Source organism: Lepisma saccharinum, chromosome 3 (genome assembly GCF_977018435.1).
Source record: "Lepisma saccharinum chromosome 3, izLepSacc3.1, whole genome shotgun sequence".
Taxonomy (NCBI): Eukaryota; Metazoa; Arthropoda; class Insecta; order Zygentoma; family Lepismatidae; genus Lepisma; species Lepisma saccharinum.
The window spans coordinates 88216531-88240389 of NC_139231.1; the positions used below are offsets into that span (position 1 = coordinate 88216531).

At 38.6% G+C, this 23859-nt stretch overlaps 1 protein-coding gene across 2 annotated transcripts in view; it reads right to left on the reverse strand.

Moving 5' to 3' along the window:
- The window catches only part of puf (ubiquitinyl hydrolase 1 puf), a 186156-nt gene that overhangs the window by 125186 nt on the left and 37111 nt on the right, over window positions 1-23859 (reverse strand). The window contains exons 9-15 of one of the 2 annotated variants that reach the window (XM_083118990.1): window positions 17839-18032; window positions 16697-16895; window positions 15985-16123; window positions 14997-15194; window positions 14049-14176; window positions 3603-3857; window positions 1098-1169 (exon numbers count right to left, since the gene is read on the reverse strand). In XM_083118990.1, coding sequence (XP_082975116.1) covers window positions 1098-1169; window positions 3603-3857; window positions 14049-14176; window positions 14997-15194; window positions 15985-16123; window positions 16697-16895; window positions 17839-18032 — 1185 coding nt within the window. The remainder of the gene's footprint in view (window positions 1-1097; window positions 1170-3602; window positions 3858-14048; window positions 14177-14996; window positions 15195-15984; window positions 16124-16696; window positions 16896-17838; window positions 18033-23859) is intronic. The other variant, XM_083118991.1, reaches the window with a different exon arrangement.

The window sequence follows — 23859 nt, forward strand, 5'->3', positions numbered from 1 at the left end:
AAATGAACTAGCCATGCCCCCAGAAAGAAACGATAAAAGAAAAATGGATCGGCCTCCCTGACATCCTGACCTAACCTGCACTTGTGGAAACTATTATGGAGGTATGACAAAGCGGGCACTTGATGGTAGGCTCCAGGAGCCTGATGCTGACCACCGACTTGGAAGGAGAAGAACAGGCCTTTCCTGCCACCTTATAGACGAAAACCATAACATAGACTCTGCCAAAATAGTCATGCAAGTGAAATCCACCTTGGAAAGGTTCTCAAAAGAAACCTATGCAATAATGACCACTCCCACCGACCTCAACACTAACCCTGGGGCCCTCAATAAAATCTGGCTTCCTGCTATCAGGAATATGCATACCCACCCAACCTGCTCCCCCCCCCCCCCACACACACACACATGCGAACAAACGCTGTTCCACAGAAGCAGACAACGAGCCTGAGAATTGACGCCTACAGCACCAAAACCCCAATATGCTGCAAAAGAAGGAAGCACTACACCCACACCAGAACGGCAGAAAGTGAAAGGACCACATCAACTAGCACCATCACGAGCACAAGAGGAAGAAGAAGGAACCACACCGCCCGCACAAGACAGTACATACCTGCCGAAGCCACCAGATGTGTGGTGAAATCGATTGCTTAGAAAGCTTGCACAGAAAAAAATGAAAAGTAAGCTTATCAGAGTAAACTGCTAGATAGTTTACGATTGATTTTCTTTCTTTTCTTTGGATCAGGTACCTTGTTTGAAGAAGCGGCTTGAGATAATATTTTCACCCAGGGAAGCACCCTCTTGTCCACCCTGGTGCTCCTACTTTCCACCTTGGTCCAATATCAATCATGGCCATATTATATATTTACGGCTTTGATGATGAAAAATAATAGCCTTATTTTAAAAATACTATGAGTGTTTTTTGTAGGTATGCGATAATGTGTTTAGTTCTTACCTACATAATGGCATCAAAATAACAATAATCTCTCAGCTTAAATCCTTGCATGAGTTTGCAATATGCTTATTAAGTTCTTCAGCAGTAACTTCTAGTAATTCTTTACAACAATAAATCCAATTATTTTTAAAAACAAATAACCACGCACCCAGACACACACAGTGGTTCGGATCCCACTTTAAACTGTAGGTCGCCTCTGCTCTTCTGTGCATAAATGAACCTAAAAATAAACTCAAAACAAATAATAACATTTTTCATGAAATACAACTCTCCCTAACCTCATTTTCAATGAAAGGTGGTAATAACTTGGGTTGCCAATAGGTTTAGCATCATTATGTACGCAAAAACTGGTGTGAGTATTTGAGTATTTATAACACTTTTTTTGGATGCAAGGCTGAAGTGCACACCCATAGGGTCAGACCACCAGCCGCCACTGCTGTCAGTACTTTGTATGACCACTCTGGCACTTTTCGAGCCCATTTTAATCATTGTTTGTGTACAATTCCATTTTACTCTTTTTTTCTAAACTTCAAACCACGTGGTTTATGAAATTACGTGTTGCTCCAAAGATACAAATAAAGAATACTCTTACAACAACCAGAATTAATATTATTTCCTTTGTTATAACCAAAAAAATAGCATAAATAACACAGTAAACAATGTATGTATTGTTCCAGGCATTTTTGTGAATATGCAAAGAATCATGCTGCCATCTATTCTTGGGACACAGTAAAAGAAAATATTGTGGGGAACATGATTATATTGAAGCAAACAAACAGTTAAATCCCATAAAAAGTTATAACAATCGTCAAATATATTTATTTAGAACACTTTCAAAACAAGGAAATATGCTTCCTTTACAATGAGTTCAATAATTTGGCCAATACTGTATATATGAATTTTGTTTGAATAATAATAGTGGCCATTAAACAAAAAAAAAACTAAACTCCATACTGCAGCAGCCCTCTAAAGGGCTGCCTGCCAAATGGCTTTTTCACCGAGTGACAAATGGTAAGTGTGTCAAGTTACATTGCTGCTGCTTTCTGGCTTTTGAGACCAAAGTCCACCACTACTTCTTTTAAAGTAACTCCCCAATTGTCCTTGCGATGCTGGGTCAACATCGTTTTGGAGACTCCCACTGCAAATCACGGTAACACGTCTGACTACCATGCTAAAGGTCCCGGGTTCGATCCCCGGCCGGTTCAAATCCGGGAACTTTTCTAACGATGGAAGCGGCCCCGGCACCCACCCAGCGTCGAATTACGTGGGTACCTGGGGGAAACCCTGGGGGGGGTAAAGGCGGTCAGGGGCATGATGCTGATCACATCACCCCTACTCATGACCGGATCAAGAAAGTGTGGGGCGTTACCCCCCACACCCCCTATACACCTTCATGGCATGGTGCTATGCACAGGGGAGCACTTTACCTTTTACCTTTACCCACTGCAAATCAAACCTGAGACTGCTCACACCAAAGGCAACAGCACTAACCATTTCGGAAACAAATGAGAGAAATGCATCTGTGTGCCAGCTGTTAATTCTATTATTTAATTGAATTAGCTATCTTCCAAATCTAGTCCAAGTTACTCTTTTGCACTAAATTTTTAATCAGTGGTAATTTACACATGTGACATAATGATAAATTTGGTCACGAGATCAACTGGAACACACAATGACAAGGTTCATACTCGTTTGGACAAAGCCACTTCCTTGACTTTTCCATGTTTCTCCAATAATAATTTACGATTAATTTTCCAAATTCTCAGATCCTGTAATTCATTAACATGCAAATAACTAAGTGTGAAGTGTTCAACTTCACATGCCAATCAAAGAAATCAAGTTTAACCCATGCTGTTAACAAGAACAAGAAAAGTTTAAAATCATTCTGAAACAGATTTTGTGCCACAAAGAAGCAAATTCAGGTAAAAAAGGAAAATTTGTGTCTTCAGGTTTTCATTTAATTTTTGCTGACTTTCCAAGGTTTTTGTATAGTTCTGCAATATACAACAGTGAATATAATAATAATTTACTTGTGTCATGAACAGCCAACCTGCCAGATACAGTACTTTGTGAAGGTACAGTAAGAATAAAATAACAACACCACCACCAAAAACATTACATTTTACCTTACATTACTATGCAAAACAAATAATTTAAAAAAACTGAACCCCAAATTGAACCATATTCCAAAATACGTAAATCTTTTAAAAGCATTTGAGTCAAAATATAAATAAAATTATTTACTGATCATGTCCCCAATGCATTGTTATAAATGCGTAAAATCTTAAAAATTAAACTTCCATTATTAGGGGAGTTTGTTCAAAAGCTGTCTATTTCTTGAAGAATGCAAAGTTTCCAAGCAGCGTATGTACATGATATAAATACATAATTCACATGCCTTAGTTTTGTAAAGTGAATTTATACATATGCAATTCTATTTTCATTACCTTATATATTTATATATGTATATAGAACTTATGAATGTTTTCAAGTAAAACTCTGGTACATTGAAACTGTATAGTTCCAATGGAATACTTTCATGTTAACATTTTTATAAATATTCTAAAAACTTCAAATTATCACTATTTGTAAGAATCAGAAAGAGTTTCTGCTCAAAGTGGTATCGGCTCAGCCCTATATCTTACATACTCACTTAAAATTTTCTGGAGAAGCTGTTGAGGAGAACACAGCCGTAAGGAACTGAAGTCTCACTTGCATTTCAGTTTGGTGGGAGTACAAAGGGACCTTCGGACCTTCCTTTCTGTACACTTTCAAATTATTAAAAAAGTGATCCATCATTTTAAGGTCTCTCTCTGCCCATGTTGTAATCTGGTGCGTTCCCATACCACGAAACTGCTGGAATGAAGCAAAGAGTTTCGGCAGCAACCGCAAAGAAATAACAACTGACCTGCAAAAATACAAAAGAAATGTAAACAATCATTCATTAATGCAGAGCTAATGCCTTATACCATCACACTTATTGCAATAAAATAGGCCACATATATATGTGAACACTTACCTTTGTTTTATTTATATTTATGGCACACATTATCTTTTTTTATTACACAATATTCAACTATATCCAATAGTCGTCATCAGGCAATAAACCTTATCTATCCAATTGCATAGTTTATCATAGTTCACTGCATGGCAACCAGCGATCAAGTGTCATAATGAATGAATCTTATATTATTATAAATCGGGACTTATCATATGTACTGTTCAAGAACGGATCAAGGATGTAAAAGATGCCAAAAAACACATACCAGGATCAGGCCTTTCACAGCACCTCCATACCATAACCATCCCATCTCCTCTACATCCATCCATATTTCACCCAACCAGCTCCCTCAAGGAAAACATAAATAAAGAAAAACATGCCATCATCCAACATAAACCAGCACTAAACCTAGACAACAGACAAGCACAACATGGCACCGCTCTGCAATAAATCCCAGGCCACAAGAAGAAAAAATGCAGTCCTGCCCCTCCCCCATCCCACCCACGTAAGGAGCATGAACCATGTTGCATCAAGCAACACAACACAGCCGACAACCCAAATTGCCAGTCACCACCAGCAACAGATGATGGAAACCAAAATTGCTGCCAGCGGAAAGCACAGCAGATGATGCAAACTAAGAAACACACACCGGTGCTGCCAGATGGGAGAAAATGGAAGCACTTCCACCCGGGAATAAACGAAGTGATGCACTAACATCCCCATTCCAGATGTCGCATCCTCAGTTAATGAAGGCAGTAGGCCTTCGAAATTTATCAGAAAACATCCAAATTCGCAATGCTCAAATGCCAAGCTTTGCGTATGAAATACGTGCAGGATATTTCTGTGGGAAGTCTTACATGTTAATAATATGTAACTTTTGTGATCATACTTGTAGTGAAATGTAAGTTTGATATGAACAGCAGCAGATTGTGATATGTCTCTGTTCCAGATGTTCCCACTTTTATTCACCAGTTCTATCACAATCAGCAAGATGTCACACATAATGCCACAGACTTCCAACTGAAATACCCAGTATAATACTAATATTAGAAATACAACTTCCCCCAGCTTCCTTCAATACAAGAAGAAACTATGTTACCTGTGAATTAACTTTCACCTGTGAAACATTATAGCCTATGAAAATATACCTTACTTGAATTGCCTGATAATGACTGTTTGATACAAAGAGTAACATTTCTTGTTACTTTCAGACAGTTCAATTTCTGTGAATAAAAAAGCAATGTGTGCCAGAAAAATGGATACAATACAAGTAAGTGTTCATTTACTATATACAGTGAAACCCTGATTTTATGTTCCCGCATTATACGTTTTCCCGCTTAATACGTCCATCCAGTCAAGCCCCGGCAAAAGGCCATGTTAAATAATAGAACGTTCACCTCGATCTTACGTTTGTTCTAACTCCACTTTTCCGCTTTATACGTTTTCCGAGCCGTGACGATGTCTTAAAATTTGGCAGAAATCTGTTCTGTTGACCACGCGAGTTATCCCTCCTTTTTCTTGCTTTCGAAGCTGGTTCATTCACCATGCGACCTTGAACTTGCAGATGTTAGGCTTTCATGTAAGAGGAGGGAGCGAAGAGGCATGGTTCAGTGAAAGGTGGGGGGGGGGAGGAGGAGGCAGGGTGCAGCTTGCATTTGTCGCACCTACCTTTACAGACAGGAAGGGAAAACGGTACTTCTTGTATTCCCAGTAAACATACAATGAGCCGATTCTTCTGCCACAGGATCAGACAACAAGCACACAGTTGCCAAACAGATTCTCGCTAAATGGTGCCTGCCTTAGAATTTGAACAACGAAAGTTCGCTCTCCCCAGTCCGACAGGAAAATTGACAACAAGACTTGATCATGATTCGCTTCTTTGCCCAGACAGATTTACAGAATCCTTCCTAGTTGACGGGACGGAAAATGAAAAGCGAGAAGGATGCTTGTTTGTCAAAACTTTTCCTTTCTTCTTGTCTGCAGCATTGGAATAGAAAGAAAAAAAAAATAAGAAGGGTTTGCCAACCTCCGCTATCCGATACTGAATAAGAACTGCACTTCCATAATGGGAAGTCATTTAGATTCCTAAGGAAATACGACTGGATCTAGTCTATATTTCACTGTAAATTATTTTTAATCTGAAGTTTTTTTATGAATGCTAATGCCATTTGATCATCAGAATGAAGCTGAAGCTAACTTGATTCTTTTTTTCTATGGATAGATGAGCGATATTTTACTCACTGACAGAAAAATATTCTTGTCAAATCAATTGTTTGGGGGAAGAGGGGAGCGAAGTTCGGACATGTATTTTTCTGCGTGATTCAGATAATGGATTATTTTATGCAGATTACGTAACTCGTGTGTTGTAAAGTGATGGTGCCAGGAAAAATGAGTGAATAAACGAGGGGTGCAGCAATATTTTCTGAGAGCAGCCAAATTTAGTGCACATCTAAATGCTATTAAAATGCGGGTGATCCAAGCTACCACATAAAGTGGCTCTGGGGCTCACCCAGCCTAAAATAAATTTGTACCTGGGGGCAACCTTGGAGGATTAAGGCTGCCCAAGCATGGTGCTGATCACGTCACCTCCAAATTGGCAGAGATCGAAGAGTATGTGGGGTAAAGATGGCCGGAGCATGGTGCTGATCACATGATCTCCCACATCCGCTATATATGCATCACGGCATGGTGCAAAGTGCATTGGGAACTTTATCTTCACCTTTTTCTCATTTGAAGCGAGGGGGGTTGCCTTCTCATGCCCCCATGGTATCATCACTAGTCTTGTAATCACTGAGAAGTGCCAAGTATTGCTGCCCCGATTTTCTTGCTTGTGTGGAAGTGAGCCCCTTTACACGAGACATCTTAACCAATTAACATAAAGGCAAAAAGCAATCTCCTGTCTCTTTTCCTCTGGCATCTAAAATTACGCAGTTGCTCTTGAACCTGAATATGCACATTCAACGAACATAGCGTACTGCAAGTAAAAAGAAAAAAGACTTGAACCTGTTTCTCATTCTTTAATGCCTTGCGTCGGAAATCTTACTCCTATGTCTGAAGCATTGACTTGACAACATGGGAAAGTGTCAAGCAGTGATTGTTCCTCCACCCCACCCCCCTTTTCCTTTTTTTCTTTCTGCAACTTGGCAGGGCGGGACTGAGCACACTTCTGATAAGATGTCATGCTGCTCCACCATCTGTTCATCTCCCCCTTCCCCTCCCGCCATTACAAACTGGTCGGAGGGGTGTCTGCGAGCAGTGAGCAGCTGGCAACCAACGCCAATGTTTCGTCTCCTGGCTTCAGAGCTATGACTCATTCAGTCTGAAGTGAAGAAAAACGGCAGTGTTTTGAATCTCGTCTCAGAAGGTTGTTTTGCTTTGATGATTAGGAAACACGAGCAGCAGACACAATGCAAAAGTTAAAAAAAAGGACAATTTTTTTTTCTTGTTCTGCCTTCTGATAAACACCTTGAACACACGGAGCAGTGCAGGATGGAAATGCACATGATGCTAAGAATGATATAATCACAGTTTTCTTCGGAACCATTCACGTGCTGAAAATAAATCACGCAATATTAAAACGTTGACGGAAAAAAAAAAGAGAGAGAGAGAGAGAGAGAGAGACAGACAGACAGACAGACAGACAGACAGACACACACAAAAAAAAAGGGAAACATTATTTACGGGGAAAATATTGGTGGAAGGGGGGTTTACCCTCTGCAATACTTATAAATCTAATAATAAATCGTTGATTAATGTGGATGTAAATAACACTCAGTGGTATGCCCAAGGGGAGGGGGGATGATGGAGTCGTAACCCACCCCCCTTTGGACAGTATTTCTGAAATAAAAAAAAAAGGAGAACGTCATAGGCAGGAAAAGATGGCAAAGTGAGGGCTGACTACTATAAAAAGTATACGTAACCCCATCTGATAATTTATTGCGACGTCTAAAAATGCATAACTTTGACAAAGCTTGTTTTGTTCACTTCATGCTGTTTAGCTGATCGGGACTGGATATATATAAGCAGCTCAAAGTGGAGTCTGAACAATTCTGCATGTCTTCAGGACACTTTGATTACAGTATATAAAGATGCTTGACGTCCAGCTATAAATGATCACCTCCCCATCCAATTACCCAGGACTTCAAAAACTAGCATATAATTACCAGTTTACAGAGTAAATGGAGATCCCGCACAATCAAATGCATCAACTGAACCGAATAGGTGGCAGTTACAAGCAGTCATCCACCATCCCTACCCTATGAAAGTGGGTCCCGTTAATCCGTCATTGACTTTAACAGCAGGTCTTGCTTTTTTTTTCTTCTTAGAAATTCATAATCATACTTCTATTACATTGTTAAACAATTTTTGACATAATATACCCCTAAAAAGTCGATTGTGTAGTAATTTCTTACTGACACTTGAGTTTCACCCCTCCCATATGCTTTCCCGCTTTTTAAGTTTCCCGCATTTTACGTTTTCTTTATTTACGGGCCCCTGAAAAACGTAAAATCAGGGTTTGACTGTATTAGTTTTATTGGAATGTGCCGAAGCCGATTACAGATGTATGAAAATTGGCAGAAAATAACATATCGGCATCGTCAAAAATCCGATATTTAAACCGGTACAGATAATACTTGAGTTTTAGCATCTAATAAGTTTTATATTTTAGTTTTGTAAGATTATTGAAAATTAGGTTATGATTCTTCATCATTGTAGATTTTTTTTTAATAAAATTATTGCAAACTCTCATTCAGAGGATCAACCTAACACAAAATCAGAAATAAAACAGTACATTCCTGAACCAACTAGTCCACCTGACCAGGATCCGCTGTTGTATTGGAAATTCAAAAATGAGTATCCAAACCTGAAACAAGTGGTGAGAAAATACTTGGGCATACCTGCTGCATCAGTATTCAGTGAACTAGTGTTCAGTGTTGCTGGAGAGATTTGCGATAAGAGAAGAAGTAGGTTACTTCTAGAAGTGCTTCCAAAACTTGTAACACCATTAAGCCTTGTTTCCATGATTATGAAAAACTAAATATGCTGACCAAAGCAGTAATTTATTTTATTAAAAACATAAACTAAATGTAACGTTTCAACCTTCTAGCAAGGTCTTCTTCAGACTCTGTATCAAGTACCAAACTTTTGTACTTGATACAGAGTCTGAAGAAGACCTTGCTAGAAGGTTGAAACGTTACGTTTAGTTTATGTTTTTAATAAAATAAATTACTGCCTTGGTCAGCATATTTAGTTTTTCCAAAATTTGTGTTTCTGAAGTTGAAACATTATGAACAGGAATTCATTTTGCATTTCAAAGAACTGTTTGTGTACTAATGTTAAATCTCTTGAGAATCTATGTTCATCTTAAAGATTCACATAAGCACTCTTTGTAGATGCAAATGTACATTCACATTTCTTGAGAATATATATGTATATACATATGATATGCAATAGAAATGTACATAGCAAATTTATTTCTGTCATGCTGAAAATAACATTCCATTTCAGTTAAATAATCTTATGTATCGGAATTGGTTAAATATCAGCATCAGTTTCGGTTCCAAAAATTATCGGCATCGGTAAATTTTCAGCTTGTCACATCCCAAAGTTTTATTAAAATAAATGTAACAAACTATTATTAACAAATATTACATTTTATAATTCCTGACTATGGTTATTATTTTAATGAGCATAACTTTTGTAATGCCTAAGTGCATACAGTCAACTCTCGATTCTAAGACCCCGGATTTAACGACCCTCTTGAAGTAACGTCCCTTTTCCCAGGAACCGTGAAAAAAAAAGTGAAAAACGTTGAAAAATTCAAGGAAATCGACCGAAAAATACGTTTCTTGCACTCATTTTATTTGCTGTGTTGATTTTCCCTTCACGAGCACTCTTCGGGTCGCAAGTGGGCCTGATCTAAAAATAGACACCACCACACCACGCTTGAGTGATATCCAATAGCACTTGACCTCTGTTATCCCCTCCCACAAGCTCAGCAACGGTCGCTACTTACGCGCCAGGCTTGTTTTGCCATTGTGATTTTGCTTGCTCTTGGATACACTACCCTCTTTTTGTGCTTGTGCTATTACATCTTGGATTTGTGCATTGTGTTTTGGATTACGATTTTGGATTTCTTTTGGTTTTGATTACGGCTATTTTGACGACTTACGCTTTTTTATATTTCGATTTGTTTGTATTTTTGGATTTGATTTTGTAAACGATTTTTGACGACCCACACTATTTATTACGGACTTGTGATTTCGGCAAAATGAGTGGAAAGAGGACATTCTTGACGCTTATCAAGAAGTACGAGATCATCCAGGAAGTGGACGAAAAGAAAATCACAAAGACAGAGATTGCGCGGCGGCATGGTATTCTGAAGTCGACGTTTTTCACGATTCTCAAAATGAGAGATGAAATCGTGAACGCAGTGCAGAAGGAAGGTCACAATGTTAAATCGAAAAATTTGAAAGGCGCGCATGCAAACCTGGAAAAGGCTATGCTGGAGTGGTTTGGCCAGCATAGAGCTCAAAATATACCTATTAATGGACCAATGATGCAGAAGAAGGCTGATGACTTTGCCCTGAAGTTGGGGATAGATAACTTTAAATGTTCAAGTGGGTGGCTGGAGTGTTTCAAAGTGCGTCACGAAATATCCAGCCACAAAGTCGTCGGAGAAAGTGCATCGGTCCATCCGAAATCGGTGAGTAAGTGGCTGCCGTTGGTACAAAACATCCTCAACCACTATCCGCCTCAAGATGTGTACAACGCTGACGAGCTGGGGATATTCTACAACCTGATGCCAGATCGCACTCTTGCTGTGAAAGGGGATAAGTGCAAGGGTGCGAAGAGGAGTAAAGACCGTCTCACCGTCCTTCGGTGCTGCAACATGGATGGCAGCGATAAAATGAAGCCCCTCGTGATCGGAAAGTTCAAGAAACCCCGAGGTTTCAAGGGCAACATCCTGCCTTGTGATTATGACTTTAATAAGAAGGCATGGATGACCTCGGGGGTTTTTACGAGGTAGCTTCGAGGTTTGGACTCGAGGATGGGTGCGGCAAACAGGAAAGTCGTACTCTTCGTCGACAATTGCCCTGCACATCCTTCTCTCGACAATCTCCGGAACATCGAGCTGGTTTTCTTACCAAAGAACACCACCAGCGTGCTTCAGCCTCTGGACCAGGGGATAATCCAACAAGTGAAGGTGAAGTACCGTGAGATGCTTGTGCGGGGTATGGTGTGGAAACTTGACATGGGCCAGGAAGTCAAGAAGTGGGATGTGTTCAGGGCCATGGGAGGAATCGTCGCCAGTTGGAGGGCTGTGAGGCCTGAAGTTATTAAAAACTGTTTCCGATATGCCCACTTTGTCCCACGAGTCGACAAAGAACCTGCCATCGGTGTGCCTTCCGCTGCCACCAAAGACTCAGACAGCCTGCCGCCAGTGTATGAGGAGCCCCAGCCTGCCAATCGACAGCGCCTGCATCTGTCCCCCTGACTTTCTCTCGTCCGTACAATGAAGAAACTCGGCAGAGTTTGGCCCCAGGCTGCACGTACGAGCAGTACATAACAGCGGACAATGACATTGCTGTCTGGGGCACCCTCGATGATGAGGATATAGTCAGAGGGCAGCAGGAATCTAGCGATGAAGAGGGGGAGGAAGAAATTGAAGAAGAGCCTGAAGATGTCCCCACCATCAAAGACATTCTCAAAGCGGGGATGTGTATGAAGGCATACTGAAACACAGGGGTGCCAGTGAAGAGATGTGGTCTCACTTTTACAAAGTGAAAGACTTTGCAGAACAGTCTAAGAAGAAACAGACATCGATAATAGACTTCTTCAGAAAGTAGTGGGGAGGGGGAATCAGTGTGTGTGTGTGTGTGTGTGCGCAGGGGGGGGGGGGACCAGTGAATTTGATCAAGGACAAACTGACAATTGATAAAAATAAGCCTGAATATTGCCAATGGTGAGTAGACTTATTGGTGTTTTGTGTTTATAAAATTACGTGTTTTTGTCTCTAATTTTCTAGCAATATTTATTGTTTTGTTTTGGTAATGCGATATTTTACATGGTTAACATATATGTACATATAAGGAGGTAGAATTATGCATCTATGGCCTCCATTAAAGGTGTCATCCCACCATTCGCTTGGACTGACTTGTTTACTGACAATTGATAAAAATAAGCCTGAATATTGCCAATGACGAGTAGACTTATTGATGTTCTATGTTTATAAAATTACGTGTTTTTTGTCCGTTTCACTATCTAGCAATATTTAATTATTGTTTTGTTAATGCGACTTTTGACATGGTAAAAATATATACATGTAAGGAGGAAGAATTATGCATCCATGGCCTCCATTAAAGGTATCATCAGGACTGACATATTGGACGATTATGTTGCTTTTAATTTTCGTCGCAACTGCAATAATTGCAGACTCCAAGTTTGCTCACTTAGTGAAAATGTCTGAAAAAGGTAAAATTTGATACACAGGGGAAAAAAAGTACTACATATATACCCTATTTATGCGTATACAGTATAAGGCACGCGGTGGTTTTTATTCAAGTTCTGCATCTGAAACATTGCTCGTGTGTTCATTGACAGCATGGGAATGCGTTAAGCAGTGCTCGATCCACCCTTCTTTTCTTTTTTATCCTTCTGCAGCATGCTTCGAAAATTAGCACTTTACTGATAAGACTTCTCTTCTTCAACACGTGCAGTGCGATGTCCTTTAAAACTCGTTCAACCACCTGTTTCCCCCTCCTTTCCTTTTCAGGCCAGTGTTTTGTCTAGGTGGCAAACATCGCTTGCCCTTATCAACTACGGTAATAATCACAATGACTCATCCAGAAGAAAAACGGAATTGTTTTGAATCTGCAGCTTCACAAGACTGTTTTGCTTTGATGATTACGAAATTCAAACACCGTACACAAAGCGAGGAGTTAAAGGATAAGACAGTTTCTTCCGCTCTTCTCCAGCTTTCTGAAAAAAAAAAAGAGACCATAACTCTTATCTTGCGGCGGGGTGGTTCCATCTTCTTCTGCTTGTGTTCATGGCGATGCTAGTTGATGCGAGCCTTTTACTTTCTGCCTTTCACGGAAGAAGGAACCATGCCGCCCGCAGCAAAGAGAAGACGACACTTCCAGACGGGTGGTGAAATCGATCGCAAATAAATTTTGCACAGAAAAGTGAACTTGCGAAAGTGTCAAAACTTGTTTAGAGTTCAGTTTATGCTGTTGGGCTAATTGACACTGGATACCTGTATGCAGTTTAAAGTGTGATCTACATAACTGAAATATAATAGTACACAACCTTAGGGGAATTGGCAGGGACAGACAAAAAAAAAGCATACGTACTAACATGTTTCCTTTTTCAGGCAGGATTTCGATTCAAGTCAGGGAAGAGTTTGCCCTGATCACTTGAGTGGGGGGAGGGGGATGAATATGATGTTGGTTGAAGCAAAGAAAAAGTGACTTTTTTGACGATGTATATTACACAGCCGAACCAGAACAAAATTTACAGCCGCGATTTTTTTTTGGCCTGGTGCCAAGAAAGGTTGTGTTGTGTCTCCCAAGAGATTTTATCTTACCATTTAATCCTGTACAATGCTCTAGTAGACCTGTATAAAATCCAACATTCATTCTGCCCGATTATCTCCTGACTTTTGCTGGCGTCAGTGTAACTGGTGTCAAGATTCTTCGAGTTTCGCTTGCAATAAACGATTGTTTTTCTTTTTGTAGATCTCATTGCAAACGGGTTTCTCATGAACTAGAATTGTAAGAATTTTGGGGAAGAGCAACGACTGTGCACAATTAAAAGAAAATAACATTATTTAAAATCCTTTTCTCTTTTTAAACGTTTTCGTGTTCTATTTTCCTTCTCATGACATGCATCCTGTGCATTACAGGTTGTATAACTATGCAGGATAAATTGTGTTACTGTCTCCTACGAATCTTCGTGTCAGTTTCAGCTCCGTTGAAGCTAAAAATTGGTGCAAATTCCAATAACGACCCCTTCGAAATAACGACCCTTTTCCCGGGAACCGTGAAAGGTCGCTGTATCGAGAGTTGACTGTACTTCTGATTTTTTTTAACTCACCAATTATTTGCTACATTTTCAAGGCAGCCTTCTATGAATTTCATTCTTATTATACGCTCCGTATTAAAACACAACAGACTACAGAGAGCTTTCTCAGCTTCAACTGCAAGTCCCTCTCCTAGTTGAACCTGCAAAGAAGCATCACAAATTACAAAATATATGGTAAATTTTAAATATTAAATATTTAAGCTACACAATGTGCTGTACACATTTTATTGTACATAATCTTAAAATCCTCATTTCTTGCATCCTGATGAGTGAAGATGGCCACCTCACAAGGAGAAATGGATACAACCCATGCTGGCATGGTACAGTCAGGGGAAAGTTGCTGTTGTTAGGGACTTATTGAAAAACACTCTAAAATTTCTAAAATTTACAACCCATTGTGGAAAACAACTTTGTCTACAACTTTGAATCATGCATTGCCTCTTGGTTTTATCATTAATTGGCTTGGCTGCCCAAGAGGAATATAAATTGTAGGAACATTAGGGTGGGGTCTAATGATTCCATAACAACAGCAATTTTCTCCTGGCTTAACATGGTTAATGTTTTCATTGTTACATGAGCTTTGAAGTGTGCCACCACTAGTTTGATCGCTGCTGTAGCCAATTTGACCCTGAGGCTGCAGCAATGTTTACTAACTACTTAAACAAGTGTGCCTTTCATTATAACTATTCACAGTAAAATTAAATCACTTCAGTTTAAAAAGAGAAAATATACAGTTGTAATCTTCTGAATTAAAATACACACCTAAACAAATACACATACAAAAAGGAACAATTTGTGGCACTTAATTCCCCTTCTTTGTCTGATATCAATTATATTTGTAAATTGTAAACTTTGTGATGGAAAGAAATTTATCTTTGATTCTTTATAACACAAATATATCTCCCATTCTACAACACAAAATATGTTATCATCTGAATGTATATAATAAGATTTACTTACAATTTTGTCATCCTGTAGTAGATCCCACAGAAGAGTACTGCCTGGCTTGCAGACATTTTCTATCCTAAACTGGGAGAATATGCGAGATATTTCATGATTCCCTTGCCTACAAGATATCTTAGGTGTGTGGAATCTTGGGTGATATAGTGAAGCCATGCTTGTCAAATGCTGTGGAATTGCATGGGATGCTAGGTGGGCCTAGAAATATGAGAAAATTAAACTTTATATCACACAAAAAATTATAGTTCCGAAAGGATGAGTAAATTTAAACACAGACAATAAAATGCCAATTAAGATCAAGACTGTAGTACAAGAACAGGGAGGAGGGGTGAAGGGGGACATCCCTCCTCAAGTAAACATCTTCCCACCTACAAATTTTCAATTTCAAGAGCTGGATCAAGAAATAAACTGCAGAGTATATTCTTAACCCATCTCTACATACAAGTATGTGCAGGTGCTCTTTCCCCTAATTGCATAGTAGTAAATACATACTGATTAGGGCTGATGAGATGCAGGATACGCTAGTAGATATCAGAAAGTATTGGTTCAAATATAATCACCAATACTTTTCAAGAACCGTAATAAGTTGTAGGGTCCATAAACTGGCACAAAATATTTTTACAGTCTGTAAGTATATATTTTGCAAAATTCAAAATTTTAATTTATTTTCACCAGTATTATACGAAAAATGGATTTTGTGATTATATTGTATGTAAAGGATTTCTTTCTATTAAATTACAATTGTTACAAGCAAGTAAACACAAGTACAAGCAAGTAAAAAAATTGTTTACTTGATTGTAACACACACAAATTAAAAGAAAAATGAATTCATACAGGAATTGTTGACATGGACTGAAAAAATATGATTTGTCTGAAGTTGGAAAAAGGGAATTCTTCAGCAAATAATAGAAACAACAAACTTTTGGTGCAACATACGCAGAACATATAATGGTAAAAGAAGAGTGGATCATATTAAAATCTTGCTAACCTGTGCAGCAAGTCGTACCAATTCATCTTCGCATCCTGATTCTTCTCCATCAAAGTCAGCCATGTTTTTCTCAGACTTATTGCTCATTCTAGAAGAATAGCTACCCTCCTCACCGCTCATCATTTCCTCCATTAGCTCCCTGCAATAAATATATTGGAAACAATGAACATATTATACAAAAATTTGGATCCTTGTTTGCCGAGGATACATTTTTTTTCAATACACAGTATCGATTTCTGAACCCTCAAATGGAAATTGAACTTGGGGTAGAGAACTAGGACCCAACTGATACTGACAAAATACTGAATAATTACTAACCAATTTAGTTACATCCTAACAATAAAAGAAAAACTTGGATTTCACTTAAAGTATATTATCTGGCCTCCATATTCAGAAGAATCAGTAAGGAGTATCAACAGGAATTAGTAAGAGGTGTCAGCACAAATTAGTACAAAGTTCAACAGAAATTAGTAAGTAAAATCAGTAAAGAAGTGAAAGAAGGAATTAGTAAAATAGTATGAACAGGAATTAGTAAGAAGTTTCTTCATCAGTGTCAGTCCTGGTTCAATCCAATCCAAAACTGAAAGTAAATGAAAACAGTAACAAATAGAGAGGCATTTTGCAATCTTTAATATCCTTATATCCACTCTCAGAACCTCCCCCCCCCCCAAAAAAAAGTAAGTTTCTTACTGCCAAAAGTTAACAAACATACCTCAGCACCATGTTAGGAACTTCCTGATCTTGCTCAACAACCTCTTCATTTCCATCCTTGGCTATTTCTTTCCCAGGACTAGTTATTTCTTTAATTTTTACATCACCATCTTCTTCACTTCCACTTTCTTCCTCACTGCACTCCTCAATTTTAACCTCAGACTTTTTCTGGTCTCCATTTGATGTTGATTTTCTTTTACCTGAATAGAGAAATATACATTATGCAGCAAAACACCACACAAGCTGTGTAAAAAAAATTAAAACCAAATGATCTGCAGGAGTGGACATTTATTGTAGGGAAATTTCATAAAAATTGCATAACAAATTATAACTCACTGGCAGTCCTAACCACAAACTTTTATTGCCGAAGCAATACAAGCCTTCCATCTGCCCTATTCTGAGCAAGATCAGTCCAACTTTGAACATCTTTACTAATTTCCTTCAGATCCATTTCAAAATTGCCTTTCCAGCATACCTTCCTACAAGTTTTCTAATATTTATCTTTTCCTTACAAAACTATCAAATTGGTAAAAAAATTATTAGTGTTTAATTTTATACCAAGTATCTTCTGAACCTTTGAGTCAGACAAACAATACTTGCAGAACTAAACAAAAGAGAACTGAAGACACTACATGTTGCCAATCCTATTGTAAGTGCATAGTTTCCTCCCTTGTGTGGTTGTAAATGCAAGGGTTGCTATAGAAGCCTGTTACGAGAGGATCCTTATGATCGTGGGAGCGGAAATAGCAGTCAAAGGGTCTTGACTCACTGTACTGACATTGAACTTGCACACACAGCAATATTGTCTCAAGGGAAATGATGTTCACTTCGCACGTGAGATTACTACCTGATCCAGGACATTCTCTTTTCAGACAAAAGACTATAGATTGAAATAGGTAACAAGGTCAGATGCTAAGAAAATAATAATCCATCACGAGTTGCTCTAAGCTTTTAGCCTCAGTCATTTTGTCTCTGTATGTCAACATGCTTATGGAAGAGTTGGAAAAAAAAAAAGAGCTTATTTGCTTATTTTACAGGGCATCCGACACTAGAATTCAACCATGAGAGGGAATCCAAACACTTGTTATTCACACCACTAATACTGAATATCACACACAGCTGGGAAATGTTCAATGAAATTACCTGGTATTAACTTCTTAGGCTTTTTTCTTTTCCTCAAAACTTTCTTCTTTATTTTGTTAGGACCATCTTCTCCTCCAGACTTCTCTGCATCAGCATCTGCATCATTTTCGCTGTATACTTCATGTATTTCTTCCGCTTCTGTTTCCTTCTTTAATTCATCATCAACACTTTCTTGACATGGACAGCCGTGCTTCCTAAATAAAAAAAAGTATACCCAAACATTACATTTTACACAAAACAAGAAAGAACAGAGGGGTGTGTGTATGCAGTGAGCAGATAAAAAAAAAAAAAACTATTGCAAGACTTGCTGGTACTTTAGTATATCAATATTGTTGGTTATGCTACATATACCAAAACCTGGAATCTAAAACTCAATACTTGGCAGCCATAGTTTGAATTCATCATCAAAGTGTTTTTTTTTTTTAGTATATCCAGCAGGAAAGCAAGCAGCTTGTCAGAAAGAATGAAAACACTATGTACCGAGAGTTATTAACATGGAATATTCATATATTGAAAACTGGTGTCCTGTTATTCTTGGTATCCACAATATTTCAGTATTCCTGGTCTTTTCGGTATCTTTGACATTCTCATGACTTTTCTTTCTTATTTAACGTTTGTGAAGCAGTTACACCCTTGTGCAAATTAATTGAAACAAAGCATGAATTTAGTAGTTTATTGTACAAAACTCACATATACATGTACAAAACTCACCTACACGTACATTAGTAATGGATATGAACTCCTCTATTTTTAAGCAGCATTTGAACACGGTTTGGCATGGAGTCTACTAGTTTCGAACAGTCACTGTTGATTTTTGGATCCCTGTACCACTTGAATGAGCTCCTAAATGAGCTTCTCCATAGTCATACAGTCCACAGTACGGAGGCAACTTTTGCATATAGCCCACAAATTCTCAATGGGATTTACGTCCGTAGAATTCCCTGGCCAATCAAGTACCTGTATTTGCTGCTCTGTCATGAATTTCTTCACCACTTTCGATGTGTAACAGGGGGCTAGGTCCTGCTGCAATATCCCAGTACCGTCAGGATACCTCGTTTTCAGCTCTGGAGTAGCACACTTTCGTAGAACCTCAATATTTTGTTGCGAGCGCACGTTTCTTCTATTGGATGCAGGCTTCCGACACCATAATAACTGAAACATCCCCAAAACATCTTATCTTGTGGGTGCTTGACAGACTGATCGATGTGGCAATCACGAAGATTCTCTCCTCGTGACCTTCGAACATGCTGACTTCGCTGACCCTGTACAAAAAAATGGCTTTCGTCGGTGAATAGGACTTTTTGCCACTGGTCTTTCGTCTATTCCTTATACTTTTTTGCCCATTTATACCGATTTTGTTTCATTGTTGTCATTGAAAGCTGTTTCTTGACAGTTCTGGCTTTTCGTCCGACCGGAATAAGGCGACTGCGAACTGTAGAGGAACTAATTTTGATTCCTTTCTCCTACAAATCCATTGTCAGTGCTTCACTCGTTTTGCAGGGATCCTTTTTGCTTTGTCGAAGCAAGTAAGCATCATCTCTAGGAGTTGGTTTCTTCTTACGTCCACACTTTCCTTTACGTTTAGGAGAAACCGATCCGGTTTCCTCCTGCAACTTGATGACACGACTGACAGTTGCCAAACTCACACCAACCACTGACGCGATCTCTCTATACATTTTAGCTGTATGTTACGATCTTCGTGCGTTTCCTAGGTGTCACATCCATCTCGACCTGCGGTCGAATCACATCTGGTGATGTTTCTAAAATCTGATGCAATACTGCAGTTGCTTACGTCATGATTGCATCAGTCAATGATCACTACAGCGATCAGACAGGATTCTCAAATCTGATGCAATACAGTAACCTGACGTAATGTAGAAAACATACTTTGTTTCAATTAATTTGCACAAGGGTGTATGTGTTGTTACGTCATAAAGTGTGATTACATTGTGAAGTACCTATAGACATAAAAGGATGTACTTGACTGCAATTAGTAATTATTAATATCTCGTAACTATCACTGACATGTCGCATTTTCCCGTTACACGCATATTACGAGATAGGCTTTATGCAAGTTAACGTGTAAAATTGAAATTACGTAAGCCTATCTTCGGCGATGAAAATAAAGTTGTTAATTGTGAAAGAGAATTGGTTTACCCTTTGTCATCCCCCTGGTTAATTTTGCACTAGTTATACCTGATCCTATTGGAGTTTTTAACTGCGAAGGTAGATTTTTTATGGAACATTATATAAATTAAAGAATGCAATAAGTAGTTGGAAAAAAGTACCTTCTGGACCACGTGAAACTAATGTATTAGCAATTGCCTTTTGTACCAAAGTTATTTATGCTATTGCGCAGGCGTAACCGTTATATGTACGTACGCGTATGTACATGCAACTATGGTATGATGAATCAAATTAAAAGCATTTTGATAATTGTGGACATTTATAAAACCAGTGCATGACGTGAATGAACAAAAGGATGAATGGGGCCTCACAAAAAATGTATTAATTGATTTAATGATAACTAACTAACTAAAACTAACTAACTCTCTAGCCTTCTTAAACCCGAAGGTTCATGGCTGCAGCAACACAGGCCTTCCATGTTTCCCTATTTTGAGCAAGTTCTATATACTCTTTTCCATCCCTACTGATTTCCCTTAGGTCCATCTCAACGTTGTCCCTCCATCTTCGTCTTGGCCTTCCTACAGGTCTCTTACCATCAGGTTTCCCAACAAGAATCCTGTAAACTCCTCGTTCCTCTCCCATTCGTGCCACATGGCCTGCCCACCTAAGTCTTCTTGATTTAATTATTCTAATAATATCTGGACATGAATACAAATTATGTAGTTCTAAATTATGTAACCTTCTCCACTCACCTGTCTCCTCATCCCTTTTAGGTCCAAATATTTTCTTAAGGATCTTATTAATTGATTTAATGATACTTTCAATTTTCCAATCTTGTTATTTACTCTTGTAAGGAGTTGACGAAGGCGACAATTGATGATAAATTCTTGTTCTTGTTAAAATTTAAATCAGTACTGCTTCTTTCTTGATAAAAGCTAAATCTGCAAATACCTCTACCTTATCTATTGGTTATTTGGTTGTAATAACAATATAATAGTGTTATTTAATAATACTGTGTTTCTTTTACAGCTTGTGAAGCAAATGCATGTTCTTGCGTTTCCAGGCTATAATTGAAAGTGACAATGGGTTTGGAAGTTTTTCTTGGCGTTGTTTGTTATCCCAATAAGGGGTACAGAAGCGAACATTTTACCCAGTGTTCATTGCTTCTACCCAAAGACTTTGTACGATACTTTGGTCTAGGAGTTTATCCATGGACCTTTCCCGCGACTTCCTAAATTAGTATAACTCCCGCAACAAACCAAGTATACGTTACACGTATTGCATTGATCTGTTCTAAATCGTTATAAATTTGCAAAATCACGAGAAATAGAAAGTGAAGGTGCTGGGGGGGTGGGGTGGAAGGGTTGTAAGCAAGATTTACCCGCTTAATCCATTCAGCCAATTCCCTGAAAAAAAAAAAAAAAACATGTTGAACATTAGGACGTTCATCTCGATCTTATGTATATCGTAACTCTCTTTTTACTGCTTTATAAGTTTTCCAAGCCTTGCGATTACAAAATTTGCCAGACACGATTTTCCGCATTCCAGGCAACCTCTCCCTCCCCTCTTCCTTGCATTTGCAGCAGTCTCATTCATTCACCATGCAACCTTGAACTCCTGCCTTACCTTCGGGGAATAAGCGCACTATTGCCAAAACGATAGTCACTAATTCTGCTTTCTCTAGGGTTTTAATACATTTTAAAAGTGTGACTCAGGTGTCTTTGTTCTCCCTCCCTCCACAAAAATGTATGTGGACAATTGAGAACATGACTCAATCACTATCCACACTTCTTTACAGACATTTTTACGTAATCCTTTCTAGTATACGGGAGATGAGGGGCTTGCTTCGAAAATTTTCCATTCTTCTTGTTTGTCAGAAAAGAAGTAAGAAGAATTTGCCAACAACAGTTATCCGATATTGGTTTAGGTATGAGTGAAAAAAAATATCAAATCTCCTCTCACAAGAGATAAATAATCTGCAACTGCTGTGCAGGGCTATGCAATGATTTCATGAAGCAGCCTTCTTTTTAATGCAGCTATTTGCATAGGAAATATTGCTCGTGTGTCCTTAACCTTCCCCTTCTTTTTGCAACTTGATTCGGCATACTAAAATGAAATGAATGCTGCAGTCCAGCTTTTCTTGTCTTCAACAGATGCTTTAAAATATTTTAAACACACAAGACCTATTCCACCACCTGCACGTTGGTGCCAGTCTGTCTGAAGGGAGGCTGCTACCCGCACCAGTGTTATGTCTAGCTCTCCAAAGCAGTCCCTTGTCGATATCACTTCTGATAGCAATGACTCGACCAACATAAAGGATACAATTTTTTGTTCTTGTTCTGCCTTCTGATAAACAAAACCATAACTTTTATCTTGCGGATAACACAAGATTAATCCTTTTGAACACTAGAGCCAGTGGCATACCCAGGATTTTCAAGGGGGAGGAGCTTACCTATAAATTTTATATTTATGCCTCCTGATGCGTCGTGATAACATCACCTTGTAATCAAGGGGTTCAGGGTTAGATACCCGATGGAGGCACATAGTGGTTCGGATCCCACTTTAAACTGAAGATCCAGTCGCAATTAGCCTTCTGTGCATAGAGTGAACTTAAAAATCTTTAGCGGACGGAGCCTCGGGTGCCTGTATTCCTGTTGAAGCAGGTGACTTTTCAAGCATGGGCTTTTCAAACTTGCAGCAAGTACAAAAATATCATAGGTCGAGAACTACTTCTTGTAGAGAGAAGGAAATTGGTTTAGTTTTCTTTCTTAAAGACACTGCTTTTAGCAGAGGTAAAATTTATACATTGTGCCTGTTTCCCAATAATTATGGTTAAAAAAAATTGGAGTGGAGCACGATAAAAGACCACTCTATGAGGATATGTAATGCTCATGCCACAACTTTAGAAAAAATTAAATGATGGCATTTGGAAATCTTGAGTAATTACAGAATTTCGCTTCTAGCATCAGTCCTATGGATGCTGGATGGACCAAATTTTGAGGGAATCATGACAAAAGACTACTGTGTTAGGATTTGTAATGCTTGTGCTGGAAGTTTAGGGGGGGGGGGAAAGGAAATTACGGCATTCGGGAATTTTGCTTATTTAAGGAATTTTGCTTCTAGCGTCAATCCTACAGACACTGAATGGACCACATTTTGAGGGAAGCACGAGAAAAGACCACTCTATGAGGATTTGTAATGGTCGTGCTGCAACTTTGAAAATATATATATATATAAAAAAAACTGGAATTACCACAATCAGAAATTTTGCATAATTAAGGATAATCGCTTCTAGTGTTGGCCCTATGGATGCTGGATGGACCAAATTATGAGGGAAGCACGACAAAAGCCTGATCTATGAGGATATGTAGTTCTCCTGCCGCAACTTTCAGAAATTTTGCGTAATTACTGAAAAATTCGAACTTTAGGCTTTTGCTTCCGCTATCCTCCTGGACCCTTAATTGTTTGATGTTTCTTAAAATGTTGCTTTTTGATCATTCTTACATTTAGAATGAAAGTTTTTCAAAAAGATGCAGTGGTTGAGCGGTTATAGCCTTTTATCTTAAATTTATCCCATAGTAACAAAAGGGAAACAAAGTGCTTTTTTCAAAAGGGCTTGCAGAAAGAAAATGCAACCAGTGTTTAGTATGATCACTGCTTTTCTTCAGAACCATTCACGATAAAAATAAGTCACAGTGGTCAATAATTAGTTTATTTGGGATTTTGTTTTGCACAAAAAAAAAGTTCTGCAACTTCTCTGTTTTCAACAACTGTATTATCTTTAAATATGATGGTAATAAGACACAGTGAAATGGCCCCCTTCCCTGCAGGCCACACTTGACCCCCTCCCTTTCTTCAGCTTGTTTGTAATGTTTATGATAGGCTGGGAAGTGT